Source organism: Artibeus jamaicensis, unplaced genomic scaffold (assembly GCF_021234435.1).
Source record: "Artibeus jamaicensis isolate MK-2021 breed Jamaican fruit bat unplaced genomic scaffold, CSHL_Jam_final contig_589, whole genome shotgun sequence".
Classification (NCBI taxonomy): domain Eukaryota; kingdom Metazoa; phylum Chordata; class Mammalia; order Chiroptera; family Phyllostomidae; genus Artibeus; species Artibeus jamaicensis.
Window position 1 is genome coordinate 325,426 of NW_026521896.1, and position 20,385 is coordinate 345,810.

The 20,385-nt window shown below is 39.9% G+C and overlaps 1 protein-coding gene across 2 annotated transcripts in view; it reads right to left on the reverse strand.

Annotated features, from left to right (window-relative positions):
- Positions 1 to 20,385, reverse strand: part of PDCD2L (programmed cell death 2 like) — a 46,270-nt gene that overhangs the window by 22,964 nt on the left and 2,921 nt on the right. For both annotated transcript variants that reach the window (XM_037137075.2, XM_053670552.1), the window contains exons 4-6: positions 19,041 to 19,402; positions 17,487 to 17,597; positions 2,583 to 2,731 (exon numbers count right to left, since the gene is read on the reverse strand). In XM_037137075.2, the coding sequence (XP_036992970.2) occupies positions 2,583 to 2,731; positions 17,487 to 17,597; positions 19,041 to 19,402 (622 nt within the window). The remainder of the gene's footprint in view (positions 1 to 2,582; positions 2,732 to 17,486; positions 17,598 to 19,040; positions 19,403 to 20,385) is intronic.

The window sequence follows — 20,385 nt, forward strand, 5'->3', positions numbered from 1 at the left end:
ATATTGAGTCTGTTCCAAAAAAACAAATAAAAAAGGCAAGCCACAGTCTTGGAAAAATATTCATTGATTATGTAAAGAGGATAATGATCAGATAAAGGACCTGTATCCAGAATATACATAAAACTCTCAAGAATTCAATAAGTAAAGAAACAACCCCATTTTTAAAGAAACAAATGATCAGAACAGGCACTTCATCAAAGAAAACATATGGTGGTATGAAAAGATGCTCAAAATCATCAGCAGTTAAAAAGAGAAATACAGGAAAAAACCTTGAAACATCCACAACTGTGAAACTGGCTAAAATTAAAAAAAAAAAAAACAACATATAAAGTGGTATCAAGAATGTGCAACTGTCATGTATGGCTGGTTGACATGTAAGGAGTACAAACATTTTAGAAAGCAGTTCGGCAGGCTTATTAAAAAAAAATCTAACAGGACTTCTGGCCAAGATGGAGGCGTAGGTAGAAACACTGTGCCTCCTTGCACAACCAAGTTTAAAGACAACAAAGTTTTAGTAACAAAAACACAACCAAAACACAGAAAACTGAACTCTACAAAAGTCAACAAACCATTCAGCCTGACCAGGAAGAGGGGCAGAGACAGCGGTGGGCAGAGCAGGGTCATGGAGGAGAAAGTGGCCAGACCAACCCAGGTGCAAGGCAGCTGGCTGACCGAGGTCACACATTCATGCACAGATAAACCAGGCAAAGCAGCAAGCAGTGAGACAAACTGAACAAACCAGGGACCCAGCGCCAGGAAATAAAGCCTAAGAGCACCAATTGGAAAAACTTTTGGGGTCGAGGTGCCAGGAGAAGATCCAGGATCACAGAGTCCTTTGGAGAGACCCACAGGGTACTGGAGGGAGCACAAACCCACACAATTGGGAACCAGCACCAGAAGGGCCCAATCTGTTTGCGGGATGTAGCAGAGGGGACCAAAATCCGAGAGAGTACAAACGCCATTGCCCCTCTTTGACCCTGCCCCCACATACAGCATCACAACCCAGCAACTGGGTCACCCAGCCCTGGTGAACACCTAAGGCTCCGCCCCTCATGCTTAACCAGAGCAAACAGACCAAAACATTATGGCTCCAGAACAGCTCAAAGCCCCAGAGCCAGTAATTCTAAGCAACCAAGAAATAGCCAACCTATCAGATGCACAGTTCAAAACACTGGTGATCAGGATGCTCACAGAACTGGTTGATTTTAGTCACAAATTAGAGGAACATATGAACGCTGAACTAAGTGAAATGAAGGGAAATGTACAAGAAACCAATAGCGATGGAAAGAAAACTGGGACTCAAATCAAGGGAGTGGACCAGAAGGAAGAAAAAAAACGACCGAACAAAAAAGAATGAAGAAACAAGAATTCAAATGCATGAGAGGCTTAGGAACCTCCAGGACATCTTTAAATGCTCCAATATCCGAATTATAGGGGTACCAGAAGGGGGAAAGGCACAGCAACAAGTAGAAAACTTATTTGAACAAATAATAAAGGAGAATTTCCCCAATCTGGCAAAGGAAATAGACTTCCAGGAAATCCAGGAAGCTCAGAGAGTCCCAAAGAAGTTGGACCCAAGAAGGAACACACCAAGGCACATCATCATTACATTAGCCAAGATTAAAATAAAGGAGAGAATCCTAGAAGCAGCAAGAAATAAGGGGATAGTCACCTACAAAGGAGTTCCCATCAGACTGTTAGCTGATTTCTCAAAAGAGACCATACAGGCAAGAAGGGGCTGGAAAGAAGTATTCCAAGTCATGAAATTCAAAGACTTACAACCAAGCTTGCTCTATCCAGCAGAGCTTTCATTTAGAATGGAAGGACAGATAAAGTGCTTCTCAGATAAGATCAAATTCAAGGAGTTCATCATCACCAAGCCCTTATTATATGAAATGTTAAAGGGACTTATCGAAGAAAAAGAAGATAAAAAATATGAACAGTGAAAGGACAGCAAACTCACAGTTATTAACAACCACACCTAAAACAAAATCAAACTAAAAGGACAGCTAGATCAGGAGTGAAAACATAGACATGAAGATCTCATGGAGGGTTAGCAACAGGGGAGTGGAAGGACGAGAAGGGGAGAGAAGGTACAGAGAATAAGTAGCATAGACTGTACGTAAAAAATAGACAGGGGGCAGGGCAAGAATAGCATGGGAAACATAGAAGCTAAAGAACTTGTGACATGTGGACATAAACTAAAGGAAGGGGAACGGTGGGGGAGGGGGTGTGCAGGGGGAGGGGGATGAAGGGGATGGAAATGGGATAACCATAATGGCATAATCAATAAAATATATATATTTAAAAGTAAAAAATAGTAATAAATTTTTATTATATAGTAATATGATGAAAATAATTTTAATGACAGAAAATGGCATGCCTTAAATCAACCAAAATGTTATTGGTGCATTCATTAGATTGGTGGATTATAAATTTCCTTAAAATAATTTCAATTTCCCAAATTTTCTATAATATGCTTATATTTTATAAGTAAACAAAATGAAATAGTCTTTCATTTAAAAATAATTCCAAATTACTGCTGTAAACTCACAAACTCAAATTAATGAAGGGCTTATTACCTGAATTAGCACTTCTCAGCATGCTGACCAGCGCTGGCATGAGCTGAAATTCAAACGTCCTTTGGGCTCCACAGTGGCTGCAGGCTGGGAGCTCAGTGACTTCTGATGTAGGACAGGTCAAAAAAAGTGGTTCTCCACTCCAGGAATACCTAGGGCAAGAAAACAAAGAACTGTGAGTCAGGACCACATACAAGGCATATTCCCAAACCTAAGAGCTCACTTTGTGAACTTTGTTTCTTTCTTGCAGGGTACCAGGAATAAATTAGAGAAAAAGAAAATCCAAAGGTCCACAACACTAGTAGCAAGCCTACAAAGCACAAGTGGCAAACACAAGGCCTGTAGGCTGAATCTGGCCCTCCACCTTGTTTTATCCGGCCCTGTACTTTTCAGGAGTAGCTACATTTATACAGTCCTAAAATTACATTCTGCCCTTTGAAGGCAACCACCAGGCTGATGTGCCCACCCCCTCTCCCCTGGTGAAAATGAATTTGACATTCCTGTGGTAAAGCATGGTAAGATATCTGAAGTCTTATCAATCCTTGATTCAAAGTTTGGATGAAGGCACTAAAGCCAATGTGGGACTGAATCTAACTAAAAAGGTCACAAAGCCCAGACTCAGTTCAACTGCAGATTAAATGGACTCACACCCCCTCACTATTAGCATACCCTTCTAAATAAATATTTATTTCACTGGTAAACAATTTTTCTGGTAAACAATTTTTTTAAGTTGTTAAATATGCAAAAAAGCAGAAAATTTTTAACTCATAAGGCAAGTCAACACAAGGAGAACCACAGAGAAGATGACAGAATTATCAGACTTTAAAATACAAATAATATATATGTAAAAGAATACAGTAGAAAATATGAACAATAAGGAATAAACAAATAAGGAATTTGGCACAGAAATGGAACCTACAAGAGACTGAAACAGAAATGTGACACCAGAAACAAGTAATTTTATTCAGTAAAAGGTAACAGTAGACTGGAAACAATAACAACAAAAATCTATATATTTGAGGAAAATAGGAAAAAGAAAAAAGGCATTAAAAACCAGGAGACAATTTCAAATAATCTAGAATACAATTAACTGGAGTCCTAGAAGAAGGAAAGATAGAAAAATATTAGAATATAATGGCCAAAAATTTTCCAAAATTAATGAAGACATCAACCCACAAATCCAAAAAGCTGAGCAAATTCCAGGCAAGATAAATTAAAACACACAGATACACTCTGAAGTACATAAATAACACACATATATTCAAACAGAACAATAAGAATGATAGCTAATTTCTACTGGGAACAATAAGACAATAGTACTTTCAACAGTGCTGAAAGGAAAAAAAAACATTTATACCCAATAAAATGTCCCTTGAAAATATTAATAAATACATTTTGTTTTAAGATTTTATTTATTTATTTTTAGAGAGGAGGGAGAGAGGAAGGGAGAAAGAGAGGAAGAGAAACATCAATGTGTGGTTGCTTCTCGCACACCCCCTACTGTGGACCTGGCCTGCAACTTAGGCATGTGCCCTGACTGGGAATTGAACTAGCAACACTTTGGTTTGCAGGCCCATGCTCAAATTAAATACATTTTTAGACAGACGTAAACAGAGACTGTCTCCAACACATCTGCACTCCAAAAAATAAATAAATAAAATAAGTTCTTCAGATTGAAGGGAAATAAATACCAGATGGAAATTTCCATCTGCATGAAGGAATGTAGAGCACCAAAAGGGTAAATATCAACAGGTGAGTAAATATAAAAGACCTTTTGACACACACACACACAGATATACCCACTTCTATTCCTTAAAAACTATTGATTATTTCAAGCAAAAACAATAATGTATCATGGGGTATACAGCAGGTACAGAACTGGATCTACGAAAACAAGATCAAAAGGCAGGGGGAAGGTAAAATGGGAATCTGTGATGGTTCTTAGTTCTTAAAGTAGTAAACTACCATGTGAAGGGACACTGGTACTTTACTACCTTATAATCCATGTGGCATTATAATCACTAAAGTAAATGCCACAAAGGCAACAGAGCTATTACAGAAAGTTACAAAAGAAGATAAAATCATAAACTAAAAACACTCATGTCACTTAAAAGGTCAAACAAAATGGAAAAGATGGGGAAAGTAAATACAAAAAGAGAAGGGAAAAACTCAATAACAAAATCATTAAAATTAACCTACCACCACCAGTAATTACATTAAAAGACTAAAAACCATGTAAAAGGCAAACAGCCTGGATGAAAAAAACCTGTATATTTAAGCTGTATAAGAAAGACATTTTTTACTTCCGCCAAGATGGAGGCATAGGTGGATGTGCCGTGCCTTCTCACACAACCAAGTTTAGAGACAACTAAATATTAGCAACACAAAACACAGCCAGAACATGGAAAATTGAACTTTTTGGAAGTCCGTTAACAACAAATTCTTCAGCCTGACCGGTAAGGGGCGAAACCAGCGGCTGGTGAAGCGGGATTGCGCAGGAGGTCTCGGTCAGCCGGACTCAGGCGCGGAATCCAGACGTGCAGAATCCAGGCGCAGGGTTGGACCTAGTGAGCGACCGAGCAAGCCACCAGGCGAGCGACCGTGGGGGAGACATCGGGGGAGCGGTCCTGCGTGTTGACTGTGGCAGAGGGGCGAGTGAGTGGGCTGTTGGACCGGGCCGGGCGGGTCCCCGTGGCAAGCAGCAGTGGAGGGCACCACCATTTCCCTGCTCTGACCACGCCCCCACATACAGCATCACAACCCAGCGACCTGGGAGTCCAAGGCACCGCTTCTCACACTTAAAGGGCTAGAACAGACCAAAAATGTCGCAAGATCTCAAAGCCCCAGAGCCCATAGATCTAAGCGATGAAGAAATAGCAAAACTCTCAGACACACAGTTTAAAACATTGGTCATCAGGATCCTCACAGAACTGGTTGATTATAGCCACAAATTACACAAATATATGAAGGCGAAACTAATTGAAATGAATGGAATTGCACAGGACACCAATAGCAATGAAAAGGAAACTGGGACTCAAATCAATGGAGAGGACCAGAAGAAAGCAAATAATGGCCAAACAGAAAAGAGTCAAGAAGCAAGAATTCAAAGAAATGAGGAGAGTCTTAGGAACCTCCAGGACATCTTTAAACGCTCCAACATCCGAATTATAGGGGTACCAGAAGGGGGAAAGGAACAGCCACAAGTGGAAAACTTATTTGAACAAATAATAAAGGAGAATTTCCCCAAACTGGCAAAGGAAATAGACTTCCAGGAAATCCAGGAAGCTCAAGAGAGTACCAAAGAAGTTGGACCCAAGAAGGAACACACCAAGGCACATCATCAAATTAGCCAATATTAAAATGAAGGAGAGAATCCTAGAAGCAGCAAGAGATAAGGGGACAGTCACCTACAAAGGAGTCCCCATCAGACTGTCAGCTGATTTCTCAAAAGAGACCTTACAGGCAAGAAGGGGCTAGAAAGAGGTCTTCCATGTGATGAAATCCAAAGACCTAAAACCAAGATTGCTCTATCCAGCAAAACTTTCATTTAGAATGGAAGGACAGATAAAGTGCTTCTCAGATAAGATCAAATTCAAGGAGTTCATCATCACCAAGCCCTTATTATATGAAATGTTAAAGGGACTTATCTAAGAAAAAGAAGTTAAAGAAACATGAACAGTGAAAGGACAGCAAACTCACAGTTATTAACAACCACACCTAAAACAAAATCAAACTAAAAGGACAGCTAGATCAGGAGTGGAAACATAGAAATGAAGATCTCAAGGAGGGTTAGCAACAGGGGAGTGGGAGGAGGAGAAGGGGGGAGAAGGTACAGAAAATAAGTAGCATAGACAGTAGATAGAAAATAGAAGGGGGGGCAAGAATAGTATGGGAAATATAGAATCTAAAGGACTTGAGACACATGGTCATAAACTAAAGGGGGGGTAATGGTGGGGATGGGGGGGTAGGGTGGAGGGGAATGAAAGGGGGAATAGAACAACTGTAACAGCATAATCAATAAAAAAATTAAAAAAAAAAAAGAAAGACATTTTAGATATTACTTCATACCTGTTAGAATGGCTATTACCAAAAAGACATAATAGAAATAACAAGTGTTGGCGAGGACGTGGAGAAGAGGGAACCCCTGTGCACTATTGGTGGGAATGTAAATTGGTGCAACCAATGGAAGTTTGGTGGTTCCTAGAAACACCAAAAACATTAAAAACAGAACTACCATATGATCCAGCAATTCCACTTCTGGGTATTTATCCAAAGAAAATGAAAACAATAACTTGAAAAGATATATGCACCTCATGTTTACCGCAGCATTATTTTTTAAAGATTTTATTTATTTATTTTAGAGAGATGGGTAGGGACAGAGAAAGAGAGGGAAACGTAGACATATGAGAGACATAAATTGGTTGCCTCTCACATGCCCCCAACCAGGGACCTGGCCCCCAATGCAAATCGGCGGACCCTTTGGTTTGCAGGCCGGTGCTCAATCCACAGAGCCACACCAGCCAGGGCTCATTTCAGTGTTGTTTATACTAGCCAAGATATGGAAACAATGTAAGTGTCCATCAATGGATAAAGAAATTGTGGTATATATATACAATACACTATATATATTAAAAGAAAAAAGAAATCTTCCCATTTGTGTAAACACTGACTGACCTTAAGGGCATTACACTAAGTGAAATAAGGCAGAGAAAGACAAATACCCTATGGTCTCCCTTTGCAATCTAAAAAAAACACCCAAGGAAAACCAAATTCAGGCTTATAGATAAAAAGAACAGATTGGTCGTTGCTAGAGGTGGGGGTTGGGAGATAGACAAAATGGGTGAACTGGTTTTTTTCTAAGTGTAAGTAAATTGAGTGATTTATGTAAAAACAATACACTTCATATTTAAAGTAAGAAAGAGGTTAAAAGTAAAAGGGTGAGAAAAGATCACACAAAGATACAACGAAAGAAGGCTAGTATGGCTGTATTAATTAAATCAGACAAAACACATTCCAATGAAGGAATATGAGCAGAAATAATTATAACATCAATTCATCAGATAAATATAATGTTACAAGTAAACACATCTTTAAACAGCACCAAAATGCATGAGAAAAAATCTGACAGGAGAAAAAGCTATGCATAATTGATAAGCAAAAGACCAAAGTAATAATAAATAAAAACGGGAGCAACAACAATTAGATATTCACATGGGAAAAAAAAATGAACCTTGATCATCGTATATAAAAATTAATTAAAAAGAGATCACAGACCTAAATGTAAGAACAGAAACTAAACACTTCTACAAGAAAACAGAAGAAAAATCCTATTATTTTAGTGGCAAAACACCAGCCTCTTTCCGCCATCTTGGAGGCTGCCAAGGACAGGACTTCTAAAATTACAAACATGGCCCTGATCAGCCAGTGTGGCTCAGTTGCTTGGGCGTTGTCTTGCAGGGCTCGTGGTTCTGGGTTCGATTCCCAGTGGTGGCCCATGCCTGGGTTGCAGGCCAGTTCCCAGAAGGGGATGCATGAGAGGCAACCATACATTGATATTTCTCTCCCTCTCTCCTTCCCTTCCTCTCTAAAGATAAATAAATAAAATCTTTTAAAAAATCACTTGTCATTAGGGAAATACCAATTAAAACCATAAGGATATACTACTACTACAAGTCTTATGTGGCTGATATTAAACACTGAACGTATGAACTACTGGCAAAGATGTGGAGAAACTAGAATTCTTAAAACACTGCTGAAGGCAATGTAAGTGGTTATAACCACTTTGGGAAACTGCCTGGTTGCTTCTTAGAACGTTAAACATACACACACCATAAATGCCCATACAAAGACTTATACACAGAAGATCAATGGTTACCTAGAGAAGAGGAAAGAGGCATGGAACAGGATGAGAGAGAAAACTTACAAAGGAATATGAAGAAACTTCAGTGGGGGGAGGGGTGGCATTTTTTTTCTTACCTTGATTGTGGCAGTGGTTTCACGGGTGTGAACATATGTCAAAACTTAGCAAAGTATACCTTTTAAATTCGGGCATTTTGTTCTGTCAAATGTACCTCAATAAAGGTGTTTAAAAATAGATATAAACACACACTCCACTACAGAAGATATACAGATGCCAAAAAAGCATGTGAAAAGATGCTCAGTATCATTAATTATTAGGAAAGTGAAATTTAGAACCACAATGGAATACTACTAACCACCTACCAGAACAGTTAAAATTGAAGACTGACAATATTTTTAAAACCACGACCATACTAAGTCTGTCAACTAGTCTTGTACTCAATGTACTTTATTTAATGATTATTTTTTTAATTGCCTTTTCCTTTAAAGATTGTATTTAGAGAGGAAGCTGGGAGAGGGGGCAGACAGAGGGAAGCATCATTGTTCGAGATATTGGTTGCCTCTCACCTACCCCTAGCCAGGGACCTGGCCCACAACCCAGGACTTCCATAGATACCTTCTCTGTGAATGCTTTGTCTTTTTCTCCTGCATTCACTGAATTATCTTAAGTCTTTCTCAACATCAGTACTTTGATTTTTAGTGAAGCCTATTGTTATTTATATTCTAAATTTATTAGATATATCATATTGTGTGGCTTGGTTTCCATAACAATTCAATTCCCCTTGGCATCTCATGGTTCATTTTCTCACCTTTGATCTCTTGGTTTCACTGAATTCACTCTTCTGTATCTTAAAAAATCTGCTGGGAATTAGGTGTTCCTTAGATCGTTTTCTTTCAGATATAGTTCTTGACTCATTTTTGTATGCACCATTCATTTAATTTTATTGCCCACAGTATAATTATATGAGTGGTATGCTACTTTTCATCAAGCTCATACCTATGGGGCAACTCTATTCAGACCACCTACTTACTCCAAAATGGTATGCAGGGTTTCTTACTGGTTTCCTGTCAATCTTCTATCTGAGGTCTGTTCTTTCTCTCTTTTCCAAGTGCAATTTTCATTTCCTCTACCTTTATGTAGGTGGTAAAAGACAAGGAATTGGGTGGGGTAGGATATAGTTCTGCTAAGACTGGATGCAATTGTTACTAGCAACACTTGGGCTTTGTTTTATTTCTGAGAAAGGGTAAAAAGTCCTATGTTGGGAGAGAGCCCACTTACATGGGGAAGTTGGCCTTGACTTACCTATCATTGCTCTAACTCATGGAACCCAGTAAATTTTGTTTCTGAGAGGTAATCCCTAATTCCACACACCATCACTCCATCACACCCAATTCTTTGTTCAAGAGACAGTCCCACTATCCCCTACATCAGAAAATACAATTTTCCTGTTTTCTTCTTTCCAGATTCAAAATTATTAGTTTTCAGAATTTTGTGACAAGAGGGATGCATGGTTAGAAACTGCACTAAACCATACCAGAGATTTCTATGCCTTTCTCTATAAAGAGTAAATCAAGTACATATATGAATACATGACACACAGAATAGTATTAGACATTTTGATACTGTATCCTGAGCTGCCACTTTTGACTTTTATGGTATTGCTTTTATTTCACTTCTGATGGAAGGGATTTTCTTTTTAATATTTATAGCTGGTCCTTGAACAATAAGGTCGGGGGTGGAGAGGTCAGAGGCACCCATTCAATCCAAAGTCCAAGGATAACTTCTGACTCCCCAAAACTCAGTCATCCCTTGGTATACATGGCAGACTAGTTTCTGGACTCCCAGTTACCAAAATCTAGGGATGCTTATGTACCTTATATAAAGTGGTGTAGAATAATGCATACAACTGGCCTCTGCACCTGCAGTTTTCCAAACTTGGATAAATACTATCCTGCAATCTGTGGCTGCCTGAATCTGAGGGTGTGAAATCCCCAATACTAAGGATGACTACATATTTTTTTTAAAAATGTGTAAGTGAACCCCTGAAGTTCAAATCCATGTTGTTCAAGAGTCAACTAACTGTATTTGTTTTTTTCTATTTTACTTTTAGCTGATTTTTACCTTTTATATTTATTGTGTTAGGTATTAGGGGAAAAAGACCATTTGATTTCACTACGCCTACTTTATCCAGATCCATTTTCAGAAGTTTTCACTGTCATTATTATTATATGCACCCACTGGGTACACCATTTCCTCTGAGGCCGCACTGGCAATGCTACTTAAAAAGGCTTTTATTTTCCTCACTTATCACTTCTGGAAATCGTAAAACATGTGTTTTAAATACTAGAATATAAAAATCTGCCCTGGCTGGTGTAGCTCAATGGATTGAGCACGGGCCTGCAAACCAGAGGATTGTGGTTCGATTCCCAGTCAGGGCACATGCCTGAGTTGCAGGCCAGTTTCCAGTGGGGGATGCATGAGAGGCAACCATGCATTGGTACTTCTCTCCCTCTCTCTTTCCCTTCCCCTCTAAAGATAAATAAATTTAAAAAATCTTAGCCCTGGCTGGTGTGGCCCAGTGGACTGAGCTCCAGACTACGAACCAAAGGGTTACTGGTTCAATTCCCCATCAGGGTGCATGTCTGGGTTGCCGGCCAGGTCCCCAGTAGGGGGTGTGTGAGAGGCAACCACACATTAATGTTCCTCTCCCTCTCTTTCTCTCTCCCTTCCCCTCTGTCTAAACACAAATTAACAAAATCTTTTTTTTAATCTGTAAAAAACAGGAACTTCGTGTCATTTCCTGCTGTATCTGCAGTACCTTACATCTAGACCTTACAGTGTCTTACATCTAGAACAGACTCAATAAATATTTGTTACATGAATGAACATGTTTACACCGCACTGAATCCTCCCTATAAAGCAGGGATTAAACCCACTTTACAGAATAGAAAATAAAAGTCAAGTCATCTGCCCAAGGCAAAATCTTCTAATGTCAAAACCAAGGCTCTTTTCACCCCCACCTTGTTTGAAAAGGCATTGCTCCAACAAAGACTCAGTGAAGTATCGACTATATGTGGGCACTGTACTTTGCCCAAGAGTTATATACTGTCCTCACCAACAAAGAATTTATAGACATCAGGTAATTCAGTAGACTCTTGTCCTAAGATCATGAAGAATTCATAAGTATGCCACTACTACTAAGAGATCCTAACAGATGTTTCCCCAAAATGTAGAATAGATTTCAAACAAAAGTTAGTATTTATATGTATTTTACCGAGTATTTCTAGTTATCACCTCATTTAATTCTCATGGGAATCCTATGAAATAGGTAGTTGTATCATCACCCTTACTTTAGGGATAAGGCTCTGAGGATAAGAAGGTTAAGAAGGACTTGGATTCAATATCCTATACAGCACTTGTTACTTACTACAAAAGTAGTATTTCTTCAACATACAAAACTTGTATAGTAGAATGCATTAACAAAATAAATACATAGTAGTAACAAAGATTTAATTAATAAAGATTTAAACCAAACTGACAAGAACACACTTTGTAGTCCAAGAAAAATCAAGACCCCTGGGCTCCAGATGACAGGCTCAGCACGTGTCCAACCTCACGAGCTGGCACCTCAAAACCACTTCTGTTGTTGTCCAACCTTTTCCTCTCATACTCAGTGGTCACCAGATCTGCCATTACCCATGTATCTCCGAATTCATCTCCTCCTCACATCCTCTGCATGCTCCAGACCCTCTCACCATTTCTCGCCTGGATTCCTTTCTCTCAGAGTGACCGCAATACTTCCCTGGCATCCCCTAGCCACGTAATAAACAAATTCTTTAGGAAGAAATGGTGTGAAAACATAGCAGAAGAGCACCCAATCCACGCCAGTACTAGGTACCAAGTATAGGGGGCACCCAGTCTGACAAGAAGAAAAACAAGGGTGTATGTCCTAAAGGAAGTCAAGGTATGGAGCTGCTCTCACTTCAAACACTGTGATGTCTAGCTCACTGAACTGGCACATCCCCACCACTATGCATTTAGGTACCTTTTTCCTTAGTCACTGACCTCTCTGACTTGGAACATTCTTGCCTTTTATTTCATACAGCAGAGCTCAGGGCCCAAGCCCGTCTCTTTTGCACAATGCCTTCCCTGAGGCACCAAGGCAGAAGCCTCTCTCAGCCCTCCTCTGCGTTTCCTGCACACTTGTTCACAGCTCCATTGTGAACACCTGTCATAGCGTACAATATTGTCTGCCTCCCTGACCAGACTGGGTACTTTTGCAATCAACACCAAGGACAGTAGTTATTGGTCTTTCTCCCACCCCAGCACACAGTAGCTCATTCCTTTAGTAACAGGGGTTCACTGTGGGCAGTGAGTGAAGTAACCCCTCCCAGGGGATGATCTCCAGCTAAGAATCATGGTTGCTACTGAGGTGCCACATGCTTAAAAAATTGTTTGAAATGCATGTTCTGTTGAAGGTATCATAATTTGGGCATGTTTCCATGAGGTTGTATGTGTTATGAGATCTCTAGTTGCCACACCTAATTAAAATAAAGAGAAATAAAATAAACTTATTTTCACTAATAAAATTAAGATGCAGGAATCAAGAGTCTGACTTTGTACTAAGCAGTAAAAACTACACCAAACAATATATAGCAAGAAACTGAAACAAAGTGAATGGGAACATTTAAAGACCTAGTGATATATATAAATACATATGCAAGCAAAGTAAAAAAACAAGCAAATCAAGAAAATCAATCATAATAATCTTCGTAATATATGAATTCCTAAAAATCAAAAGAACCAAAAACTTATGGAAAAATGAGTAAAGAATATGGATAGAAATGATTCGAAACACAGAGAAAGATAACAATAAGAAAAAAAAGCAAAGTAAAATTACCAAGATGCTATCCCCCCACCCCCGAACTGAAAGCATAAAGCTCCCACTATGGGTAAAGTTATGGGAAAACAGACACTTACAGACTGTCAGTAGGAATGAAAAGTTTGATATTTTGCCAGGAGGAATTAAAGTCCTGTGGGAGTCAATTTGGTGGTATCAATCAAAACTACAACTGCACAGGGCTTTTGCTTAACTATCCCACTTCAGGGAATGTATCCCACAAATATACTTGCACAGACACAGGATATCATAGGAGAAATACTGTTCATTAACATAACTGGTAATAGCAAAAGTTTGGAAACAATATTAAATGTCCATTAAAAAGAAGTACTGATGGGGGGAATGGTGAGGGGAAAATGCAGACAACTGTAATGGAATAAAAATAAAATTAAAAAAAAAAAACAGAAATGTTGACATGGGGCTAGAGTACTATAAAGATTTATTATTTTTTAATTTATTTTTTTAGGTTACCAATTTTATTTATTTTTTAATTTTTATTTTATTGATTATGCCATTACAGTTGTTCTATTCCCTTCATTCCCCTCCACCCTTCCCCCTCGCCCCAACGATTCCCCCCTTTAGTTTATGACCATGTGTCTCAAGTCCTTTAGATTCTATATTTCCCATACTATTCTTGCCCCCCATCTATTTTCTATCTACTGTCTATGCTACTTATTTTCTGTACCTCCTTCCCCCTTCTCCTCCTCCCACTCCCCTGTTGCTAACCCTCCATGAGATCTTCATTTCTATGTTTCCGCTCCTGATCTAGCTGTCCTTTTAGTTTGCTTTTGTTTTAGGTGTGGTTGTTAATAACTGGGAGTTTGCTGTCCTTTCACTGTTCATGTTTCTTTAACTTCTTTTTCTTCGATAAGTTCCTTTAACATTTCATATGATAAGGGCTTGGTGATGATGAACTCCTTGAATTTGATCTTTTCTGAGAAGCACTTTATCTGCCCTTCCATTCTAAATGAAAGCTTTGCTGGATACAGCAATCTTGGATGTAGGTCTTTGGATTTCATCACTTGGAAGACCTCTTTCCAGCCCCTTCTGGCCTGTAAGGTCTCTTTTGAGAAATCAGCTAACAGTCTGATGGGAACTCCTTTGTAGGTGACTGTCCCCTTATCTCTTGCTGCTTCTAGGATTCTCTCCTTCATTTTAATCTTAGCTAATGTAATGATGATGTGCCTTGGTGTATTCTTTCTTGGGTCCAAATTCTTTTGGACTCTGAGCTTCCTGGATTTCCTGGAAGTCTATTTCCTTTGCCAGATTGGGGAAATTCTCCTTTATTATTTGTTCAAATAAGTTTTCCACTTGTGGCTGTTCCTTTCCCCCTTCTGGTACCCCTATAATTCGGATATTGGAGTGTTTAAAGATGTCCTGGAGGTTCCTAAGTCTCTCATTTTTTTGAATTCTTGTTTCTTCATATTTTCCTGTTTGGTCATTTTTTCCTTCCTTCTGGTTCACTCCCTTGATTTGAGTCCCAGTTTTCTTTCCATCACTATTGGTTTCCTCTGCAATTCCCTTCATTTCAATTAGTTTAGCCTTCATATGTTCCTTTAATTTGTGACTAAAATCAACCAGTTCTGTGAACATCCTGATCACCAGTGTTTTGAACTGTGCATTAGAAAGTTTTGCTATTTCTTCATCACTTAGAGTTATAGGCTCTGGGGCTTTGAGATCTTCTTGAGCCATTTTTGGTCTGTTTGCGCCCATTAAGTATGAGGAGCAGAGCCTTAGGTGTTCACCGGGGCTGGGTGACCTAGTAGCTGGGCTGTGATGCTGTATGTGGGGGCAGGGTCAGACCAGGGCAATAGGGGTCCCCTCTGCTGCTTCCCGCTGCTGTGGCTTGCTTGGTCTGTCTCACTGCTAACTTTTCCGCTGGTCTATCTGCGCGAGAATGTGTGACCACGGTCAGCCTGCCGCCCTGCACCCTCACTGGGTCCACCCGTTGCAACCCCACACCTGGGATCTGCGTGCCTGAGTCCGTCTGACTGACTTTTCCTGCACAACCCCGCTCTACCAGCTGCTGGTTTCGCCCCTTTTACAGGTCCAGCTGAAGAATTCGTTGTTATCAGACTTCTGAAAAGTTCAATTTTCTGTGTTTTGGCTGTGTTTTCTGTTGCTAAAATTTTGTTGTCTTTAAACTCGGTTGTGTGATAAGGCACAGCGTCTCCACCTATGCCTCCATCTTGGCGGAAGTCTCCAAGATTTTTTTAAATAAAATTCTCAATGTAGTAAAAATATACAGTACTCCTAGATATAGTGTAGAGTTAAAAAAGCAAGAATGTCGCCGGCCTGAGAACCAGATAATCAAGGTTCGATTCCCAGTCAGGGCACATGCCTGGGTTGCAGACCAGTTCCCTGCAGGCCAGTTCCCAGCAAGGGACGCACAAAAGGCAACCATACATTGATGTTTCTCTCCCTCTCTCCTTCCCTTCCCCTCTAAAGATAAATAAAATATTTTTAGAAAAAAGCAAGAATGTGGCTAGAATGCATCATTTTGTGTACAAAAAAGGAAAGAAACATGTAATCACTGTATATGCTTATATATGCATAAAGAAACTGAGCACGCGCAGGGAACTAACAACAGTGGTTACCTCAGTAGATTAGGGACGGTAAGAGCAGACACACATTTAAAAAAAAAATCCTTATCCAAGGATATGTTTACTGATTTTAAGAGAAACACCAATGTGAGACAGAAATGATCAATACACGCCCTGACTAGGGACTGAAACTGCAACCTAGGAATCGTGTCCTGACATGGAAAGGAATCAAACCCTTTGACGTATGGGACAATGTTCCAACCAACTGACCCACCAGCCAGGGCACATACAATATGTGTGCATTTTTTTAAAAGATTTTTAATGATTTTTTTATGTTTATCTTTAGAGGGAAAGGGAAGGAGAGAGGGAGAGAAGCATCAATGCGTGGTTGCCTCTCATGTGTCCCCTCTGGGAACTGGCCTGCAACCCAGGCATGTGCCCTGACCGGGAATTGAACTGCGATCCTTTGGTTTGCAGGCCCGCGCTCAATCCACTGAGCCACACCAGCCAGGGCCAATATGTGTGCATTTTTATATTGAGATTTAGTAATATATCACCTATTTAAAATTTAAGCTAAAAAAAAAAAAAAAAAAAGAGCCCTAGGTTTCGTGGGTTGGGTGTGCTCCTGCAGACAGAAAGGTCGCAGGTTCAGTTTCTGGTGGGCACATGTCTGGGTTGTGGGTTCTGTCCCTGGTCAGTTCAGTCCCCAGTCAGGACACATACAAAAAACAACCAATCAATGTTTCTTTCTCTTTTTTAAAAAACATTTTCTTTCTTTATTTTTTGAGAGAGGGGAAGGGAAGGAGAGAAGGAGAGAAATATCAATATATGGTTGCCTCTCATGCATCCCCTGTTGGGAACTGGCCTGCAACCCAGGCATGTGCCCTGACTGGGAATTGAACCTCGATACTCTGGTTCGCAGGCCCGTGCTCAATCCATTGAGCTACACTAGCCAGGGCTCAGTATTTCTCTCTTACATCAATGTTTCTCTCCCTCTCTTTTCCTCTTCCTCCCCTTCTCTCTACAATCAGTAAACATGTCTTCAGACGAGGAATTAAAAAAAAAGAAGAAACATTTTGCAGAGTTTTTAATATACAACAAAACCCTCAATATCAATGAATATGTACTACAAAGGAAACATTATAAATATTCTATGATTTCAGTTATATATATATATTTTTTTTAATTAATTTATTTATCTTTAGAGGGGAAGGGAAGGAGAAAGGGAGAGAATCAATGTATGGTTGCCCTTTGCGCATCCCCTGCTGGGAACAGGCCTGCAGGGAACCAGCCTGCAACCCAGGCATGTGCCCTGACTGGGAATCGAATCGCGATTGCCTGGTTCGCAGGCCCGAGCTCAATCACTGAGCTACACCAGCCAGGGCTGATTTCAGTTATATTTTTAAAAAATACACAATACCTACCTACCTGCACGCATCCAAATGTATAAAAAAATAAGTGAACATAAATACACTAAACCTTATCCTCTCAGTTTGGGGAAAACGGTGGATTCTGGTTTTCTTGTTTTACTTTCCTGTGTTTTCCAAACTAACATATTTTACTTTGATAAGCAAGAGAAACAATGGAAGAAAATGCACCTTTACCTCAAAATCTGCTCCTGACAAGCAGCAATTCTCTTCATGAATTTGTAAAATACCTTATCTCCACTTCTAGTTATGGTCTTCTCATATTTTTCATTACCATCACTAGAAAGACTAAAAAGAGAAGCAGAAAATACTTTTCAGTGCCTATATCCAAAGAATTACAGTATGTACAAAAAGGCAAGATAATTAAAAAAAAATTTAAACCAAAGTTAGCATATGCACACAATTTAAAGATCACAAATTTAATATATAACAGTAATCCCCTACACATCCTTTCCCAAGTCCTACTCTCTAGCCATTTTCAACTCTGGGATAATTACTTACTATTTAAAAAATTATTATAGGTCCTGGCCAGGTAGTTCAGTTGGTTAAAGCACTGTCCCAATATACCAAGACTGAGGATTTGATCCCTGGTCAGGGCACATACAAAAATTAACCAATGGCCCTGGACCAGTGTAGCTCAGTTGGTTGGGCGTCATCACACAAAAGTGGCCGGTTTGATTCCTGGTCAGGGCACATGCCTGGGTGGCAGATTCCATCCCTGGTCAGAGTGCATATGAGAGGCAACTGACTGATATCTCTCTCTTACATCAATGTTCCTCTCCCTCTCTTTCTCCTTCTCCCACCCCTTCCCTCTCTCTCAAAAATAAATAAGTAAATAAATACTTAAAAAACAAAATCAACCAATGCATGAGTAAACAGAATAACAAATCAATGTTTCTCTCTCTTCCTCTCTCTAAAAATCAAAATAAAATAAAAAATAAAAAGTCATTATACCCATTGATTCTCCATTTCTTTCTCCATTTATGCATTATTTTCAAACACCAACATATCTTTTTTTTTTCCAGTATAGAGCTTTATTGGGGTTTGCATCAAACACCAACATATCTTGATGGAACCAAATATTATTCTGAAAAAGCTTATGACTGAAAGAGCTCTGATAGAGAATCAAGTCATCTCTCCAAACATCCCATTGTAATTTTATTATAATAGCAAAAATTATAATTCTTATGCTTAGAGGGCTTTGGTTTATATAATCTTTCAGGACCTACTCTCTCACTTGACTCCCAAAACCATCTGATGAGACAGGCAATTGATATCAATATCACTCCCACTTCACGGATCAGAACTGAGGCTCTAGAAGGATCTCTCAGGTCCTAGGCCAGTTTTTTTAATCATGGCCAACAGTCAATGAACAAATGGCACTTTTCTAACTTATCTGCTCCAGTTATACACTTAGAAACAGAAAACGAAGTTAAGAGAGCTAGTGAACACTTCTTCTGTAAGTAGTTGGCATCACTACCTTGTTTGTTCATTGTCTTGAGGGTGCTTCTAAATAAAACAAAATGTTTTCAAGCTAACTCAAAGGTGGCTAAGATCCCCTGGTCTCTGCCTCCCTTTCTTGCCCAAGAGGACTAAAACACAAAAGTCCTACACACACAGTTCTGCCTAAAAAAGTTTTCCTAGGAACTAGGGTAAAATCAAAGGATACCTATCTAGTGTGGCAGCTTTCTGATCAAGTCACTTCTTCACCTCAGCTGCACATATTCTCACCTTTGGGAAAGCAACTGTTCCATATCAACTCCTTCTCGCTGTTGATACTCCCTGAGAAGACTATGAGCATGATCTAGACTGACAACACCACTGTAATCATCCTCATCTACGACACTGATGTAGTAGGACAGGAAATGTGGCACCACAGAAGGCACCCCAGGAAGCACAGGAACAGCAGCACCTGGTACAGTATCCTGAAAGTGTAGGTCCTGGAGCTGGGCGATCCAGTCTATGTCTTTGGCACTGTTAGAATCGTTTCCAAAATCCAAGGTAAGCTGCGGTGAAGGCCTCTCCTCATTATCACTTCCCCAGTCATCTGCACCTTCACACCAATACTCAGCTGCAAGGCCATTTTCCTGTTTCTGGAAAAATATCCAGTGAATGAGGTCCAAGCACACTTAGGTAATCTCACCTACTCCCTTGGCTTTAGCCACTCATCCCTTCACCCCACTGAGGGAGACTTCACACCAGCCATTTTCCCTCTGGCACACTCCGATTCACTTCCTGGGCCCCATTTACTCAAAAGCACATTGGAGGTATCAAATAGTGTTTCCTTTTTAGGGGCACTACAGCAGACATAGTACAGTGTCTTCAACCACCCATTCCGAACTGAGTTGTGCATCATGTAATGGAGAATCTGGCAGGAAAGAACTACATTTTCCTGACTCCTTGGCAGCAAGTGATCCAGATATAATCGGGGTTCTGCTAATCATGTCCACTAGCGGGAGAGACCAACTTGTGAGGCTACGAAGCAACAGTCTATAGATGGAGACACAGCAAGGCTCTGGGGTCAACAGTTCTGACAAGGGCAGCTTTCAGTTCACCTCTGCTTCCTGACTGCAGCAGAGGTGGAACACCAGCTCCCTGGCAGGCCAGTTCTGAGGTGTGGTTCTGGAGGTCATTCCTGGAGTTGCCTTCTCCAGGTTGTCCAAATAAGTTGGCAAAAACCTAATTTTAAGTGTCTCACCGGGAGTAAGTCAAAGTGCTTTTCTATTACCTTCAATTGCACCCTGACAAATATAGGCAGACACCACACTCATCTTTTTATTCACAGTACTGCTAGTACTATGCTTGGCACATGTAAGAACTCAGCATATACATAAAGCGATATTTACAGGCAAAGGGAGGCTAAATTTTGTTCTGAAGCTACCAATTTGCCTAACTTTTGGATTATTAAATTCAGATTACATTTTACTAAATGTGTACTATATGTGTACAGAAACACATACCACAGTAAGAATATTTACTATAAACAGGGACTTCCGCCAAGATGGAGGCATAGGTGGAGACACTGTGCTTTCTCACACAACCAAGTTTAGAAACAACAAAATATTAGCAACAGAAA